General features: G+C 42.5%; 1 protein-coding gene across 1 annotated transcript in view; it reads right to left on the reverse strand.

The window, feature by feature from the left end:
• The window catches only part of PREX2 (phosphatidylinositol-3,4,5-trisphosphate dependent Rac exchange factor 2), a 269,082-nt gene extending 263,907 nt beyond the window's left edge, over nt 1-5,175 (reverse strand). Inside the window, exons 1-2 of the mRNA XM_066378926.1 lie at nt 5,095-5,175; nt 4,468-4,950 (exon numbers count right to left, since the gene is read on the reverse strand). Coding sequence (XP_066235023.1) covers nt 4,468-4,584 — 117 coding nt within the window. The 5' untranslated portion in view covers nt 4,585-4,950; nt 5,095-5,175. The remainder of the gene's footprint in view (nt 1-4,467; nt 4,951-5,094) is intronic.
• Between the last annotated feature and the right edge of the window lie 825 nt (nt 5,176-6,000).

Below are 6,000 nucleotides of genomic sequence, written 5' to 3' on the forward strand. Positions count from 1 at the left end.
GGGCCCCTGGATGTAAGGTGTTTTCATTATCTTCAAGTCCACTGGGCATTTGTGGAGCACCGTGGGAAGGAGTGTATCACACAAGGAAACACAGGGAGGAAGCAAAGAAGAGACTCAGGGACATAGTAAAAAAGTAGAGGAGAAAATAATAGAGACAAAAATTATACACTAAGGATGACCAATATGTGTGATTCTGTGTGACAACTATAGCATCAAAGGAAATAAGTGACTTTTTAGAAGGCCCTCCTGTAAGCCAGACTCTAAGCTGGGCCCAATGCATATACATCATCTCATCCTCACTGCAACCTTGAGACATTTACTGTTTTCCTATTTTACAGATGAGGAGAATGGGGCTTGATAAGTTTAAGAATGTGTCCAAAGTTACATAGTAAATTGGAGACAGGACTGACTCTGGGGTATCTGAGGTCAAAGCCTAGACAGATAACAAATTTCAGTATCTTTGGTTCATGGCAACAAACATAACTTTATCTTAATGTGCCTACAGCATGGAATAATTATGCATTCTGATTTGCCAGGTATAATCCCAGTTTATGTCTGTATCCCGCTGTAATTATTACTAGCGCTCTCTTTCACTCCCAAAAGTATCCCAGAAAAGTATATGGCCAGCCTGCCTTGATGTCACTTGCTCCAGTGACACAGGTCCAGTGCTAAATAAAACTGGGAGGCCTTCTGTTCAAAAAGCAGAGAAAAATGTACTATTACAGGTGGTGAAATATATAGTTTTTTCCTTTCTTTTATGGGTCCACTCTGCTCACACTACATTGCCCCACAGGACTTTGCTTGAAAAAGACAAATTTAAAGACAAAATTAGCAAGAATTTCAAGACAGTAATGGCAGAGCATTGAACCTTGCTGAAGGTCCTTTTCAGTGTTGAGCACTGTGTGACTGTTATGCTGCTATGAAGTGAGGTCCATGAGGGTGGCCCAGATTTGTCCATCTTCTATCTACTCATATGGGTCTGTGAAACCTTCGTGATCTGGGCATGCCTGTGACTGGGCTGCAAACAGGAAACTGGTTACAACCTACTATTGTCTAGACTTTGGACATTAAATACTAGATCTATGATAGCATTTCTTTAGAAGAAACGTTGTAAAGTATTTCTAATGAAGCACAACATTTCATTTCCCAAGCAAAACAAGAACATACATTCAAGCAAATTTGGTCACTCTCCACTATTTTATCTTTGTCCTAAATGTAATTAATCCTGAAAATGTAATCTATCCATGTTCTCAAATGAAAATTTAGAATACAATGAGTTGAAATCTTTTAATACCTCAATGCCTGATTAAAATCATGTTTCTGTTTTAAATGCAGGCACTAATGTTAAAATATTGTTACAAAGTTTCCACTACTACACAGACCAAATGGAAGAAAAACAAAATCCAAATTTTAAGGATGATTACAAAACTGTCCCTAAAAAGGGATGGGAGTTTAAAGGATGGGTCAATTTGCTCATTCATTCATTCATTCATTCCGCGGTATTATTGAGTATCTACAATGTCTCAAGCATCTTACAAAATTCTGGGGAAACACAGACAAAATGTCACCCTCAAGAAGAAGCTTACAGTCCAGCAGAATGAGGCAAAGGTAAACAAATAAATGCATAAGCTTTCTTCAGTGCTAAGGAAGAAGTAAACACAGGGAAGAGTAGGTACACTCTCACCTTGGGGGATGCAGCAGGAAGAAAGGGATGCGTGAAAGGTTTCCTAAAGTACTAGAACTGAGCCTCGAAAGCCCAGTAGGAATCCAGCAGGTACCTAAGGGCTAGGGAGGAGCAAAAGAGCCCTGAGAAAGCATAGCACCCGTGGGAAGAGAAAGCCACTCTAAATGACAGCAGCAAGATAAAAGGGCAGGCCCTTTCTTCCTGCTGCATCCCCCAAGGTGAGAGTGTACCTACTCTTCCCTGTGTGCCTGGGTGGCAACTGGAAAGAAGGTGCACACAGATTGAGTCTCTGTACAGAGAAAAAAGGCAATGTCTGTGGACTATGTGGGTGTGGGCATGGGGAGAAGTGCTCTCCTCTCCTAAGGTGAAGGTTTGGAAAAGAGAAAAGAATTAGAAGAAAATTGCCTTAGTAAGAAAAGGTATCCCCCTCAGGCATCCAATCATTTAATCAAGAACAATAATACCATTTTGTTGGCTTTTTTATGGGCCCTCAAGTGAAAAAATGTGTTCTTTGTAAAACTAAAGACATGTTTTCTATCTTTTCGTAGTAAAGATAAGAGTTACGCTTCATCTATGTTAAATAGCTTGAAGTAATGACAGAAATCTAAATGACAATCCAACAAATATTAAAATTTGAAGAATGCTTTATCAAATTTTTGCAACAGTACTCATTTAATACTACAGCTACTTTTAAAAAATAACTTTTATTGTTTGTCTGCATTTCTTACTATTCCATTCAGATGGACTTCTAGAATATGATTTCCCAGGCCAAAGGGATTAAATATTTTTAAAGCTCTTGGTACATATCAGCTTAGGCAACAATTAAAACTAGAATGACTACATCTACATGGTGACCTAACAAAATATAATTGAATGTTACTATAACTATTACCCCAAAAAGAAAACCTGGCAGTGTAAAAATTTTAGGCTTTGAATAGTTACAAGACTATAACAAAGTCAGGGCTAACTTTTGTTAAGGGTGACTTTCAGGCCAGGATGTGTGTTTGCACATGTGCGTGAACACATACGTGCACAAATAATGAACAAAGAAAAAGAAAGAGTGGAAAAGTCCTTAATTTCTTAATGAGATGAGAAGAATGAAATTATAAGATGATCTACTTGTAAACAGGAAAATACAATTTGTTTTATACCTTTCATAATTTTGTTACCTACCTCTACAGAGCAGTAAGTTTGCAGTTTTAATAATCAGATGTTAAGATGAGAAGGAAAAATAATACTTTAAATACAGAACAAGTTGGTTTTTAAGCAGGTAATTTAGGTTAACTGTTTCTCTAAATTAGGACTCTGCACAGTACCTTTTTCATAAGCTTCCAAAAGGAAGTAACTAATAGAACTTAAGAAGTGACACAGATTTTTATAAAGCAAAGGATTTTGTCACCATCAAAGTTTCATGAAAACCAAATTTGAGGCTATTAAAAAGTCAAATCTCTTTTAAAACACATTATTTTGACATTGCTGCATGCAAGTGTACAATTCTACTTATGACCAATTAGTAGTGCATTCTCAAATACCGCTACATTTCAAAAGAATGTGGCCCCTGGGGGCTCAAGTAGATTGATTTTAACTTGAGAAATTAAACAGAAGCCAACCTGTGCATCCTACATCCCTTGAGACATTGTTCTTTCCTTCTTGCCATAGTTAAGAAGTAAATTTCTTCTATCAAAATCATAAGCAAAAAGTTAGTATCTTTCAGAAAGAAATCTGAGCAGGAAGTCTGGCCTATGACACACTTCCCTTTGGACCAGGTGATCACCCAATATGGTGGTGGAAGAAGGTGAGAAGATTTGGGGGAGACTGCAAAGGCTACAACTCCTGAGTCTGAATGATGCTCTCCCCAGCATCAAGGGGAGAGCAGCCAATCTTCAAATTCTTTGTCTTTGCAGCAGTGAATAAAAAAATAAAAAACATTTTCAACTTTTGAGCTTATGTCTCAGAAGTTTTATTCACTGTTTTGTCCTTCCTGGTCCTGCAATGAATGAACCGTTTACAAAGCCGACTTCCAGTGAGCTGAAATTCTGAAACAAAGTTCCTGCCAGTTCTAGGAAAATTTGAAGTTGTTTGACATGAGTTTTATTATGAGCCTCTCCCGGGCGCGCGCAGTGGAAACAGGGAACCCAGAACCTGAGCGGGGACTGATTTAAACCCAGGGTCGGAGGTGGGGAAGGAGATTGCAAGACTAGGACCGGTGACCGCCACATATGGCTTTAATATCCAACAGCTGCTAAAGATCATAACCCTGCTGTTCTTTCTGTATCTACCCTCCACCAGAAACTTGCTTCAAAGATTATTCTAACTAAAGGGACTTCACTGCCATGGAATCTGAATAATGAACTCAGGCTCTAGAAGAATGAAGGACTTTTAAATCTAAATGTTCTTGAATGTAGCAGACTGACTTTAATCAGCAAGCTAAAGTCTTAACATAAAATCCCCAGAGGAGGGAGAGAAGAGGGGGAGGATTGCACAATGCAATGGAGCATGCCGGGCAGGGGGGAAAGGAGAGTGGGGAAAGATGGGGGCAGCCGGGATTCCCTGGACCAGCGCCTGCGCCCCCATTCCAGCTAACTTTCAAACCCTCAGTTCTCCCAACCCCTGGCAACTCCTTGCGTCCCCGGTCTTTACAATTTCCCGGTAGGAATCAACGCGCCCGCGAACACAGCACCCCAGTGCAGATCTGGGAGCTACGATGCTGGGACCGGCCGCGTCCCGGCGCAGACAATGCCGCTCCGCGCGCGCTACCCCCTGCGTCGCGCCGAGCCACTCACCGACACCAGGAACTCCAACGTGCCCACATAGTCGCGCTCGGTCTTCTGGAGCTCGCTGAGCACACACACGCGCAGGCGAAGCTGCTTCTCCAGGTCCTTGGCGCTCTCGTCGCTCATGGTGGGCAGCGGGGCGCTGGGCTGGCGGCCGTGCTGCGCGCAGTTCCGGCCCCGCGCCGCCGCGGGAAAGGAAAGTCGGTGCCTCTGCAGAGTTCTAGGAGGCTCGGGCGACTTTACCTGCAGGGGGGTCGCGGGGGCAGGGGGCAATCGGGGCCGCCCACTGTGACTCCGGCGCGGGAGGCGCAGGACACCGCAGAGGAAACTCCCGGGGTCGGGGCTCCGGCCCGGGACCTGCGCGCCCGGCGCGCTCCAGCCTCACTCGGCCCCGACTGCAGGGGAGGCAGCTCCGGCGGCCACAGCGGTGACTTGGGCATTAATCAAATGCTTTGTATCCATGTGACTCCGACCCTTTACCCTTCGCCAAATCTAAGGAAAAAGGAAACACAATCCTGGGGAAGTGTGTTGCGTGCCAGCTAACTACACACGCCGCGCGCGCGCACACACACACACATACAGCACTTGAGATGGAACTAATGAAAGATTCCCAAACCTAAAAGAACACATACATACTCCCAAGACAGCTCCAGGGCTGCTCCTTCTGACTCTCGTCTATTGTTTAGCTTTAATGTGTTTTGTACAAATCCTGAAAGCAAAGAAACAAGTCCCCACGGTTACATAACTGGATGGGAACAAAAACAAGCATGCTATTGACCCTCCCGTCTTTGGGGGGACGGGGGTGGGGTGGGGAGGGAGAGGCATTGATTTTTGGTTTTATTCAGGCACAAAACAGGTTAGCTTTAACACCCCCCCGCCCCCAACCGAGAAGATTTCACAGAGCTGATACTCTCCTGCTGCCCTGGGAGAGGCAATTAGCATAATAAATAAAGACACTATGGGAAAGTGGAAGCCCTGGCCTGTACAATATGCTCCAGATACAATAAGCATCACCATTGCACTGTGCTGTTTTGAAGGGAGACCCTTTGCAAGTCTGTAACTTTTTTTCAACATCTAGATAGTATGTAAATCCAACCTGGCAAGAATATTTGTGCAGGTTTTGTTTGTAAGAGGCTGCTCTAACTTAAGACAGTGTCATTAATTAAAAAGACAAAGTTGTTATTGAATGCTCATCAAAAGATACAGCATCGTAGGATTTGAAAATGGAGAAAAAACAACAGAGCATGTCTAGATTTTAATGTTTATGTTGATTGCCCTTTCTTTCTTGCAAACAGATCCAGGACTTAATGAATACTGAATATTTCCAATTAATTTAACAAGCACACAAAACAACCTATATATTATATATTTTTTGTCTTCATACTATTTCACGTATTTTTCAGTCGTTAAACCAACTTTAAACAGTCTGCTCTAATGACGTTTAAATAAACTGAGGAGTGAATGGTTTTGATGCAAGAAAGAGGCATTCTAATCTGTTCCAATAGTTGAAAGCATTAGCAAAACTCTAAAAAAGTAAAGTTG

This window comes from Saccopteryx leptura, chromosome 3 (genome assembly GCF_036850995.1).
Source record: "Saccopteryx leptura isolate mSacLep1 chromosome 3, mSacLep1_pri_phased_curated, whole genome shotgun sequence".
NCBI lineage: Eukaryota > Metazoa > Chordata > Mammalia > Chiroptera > Emballonuridae > Saccopteryx > Saccopteryx leptura.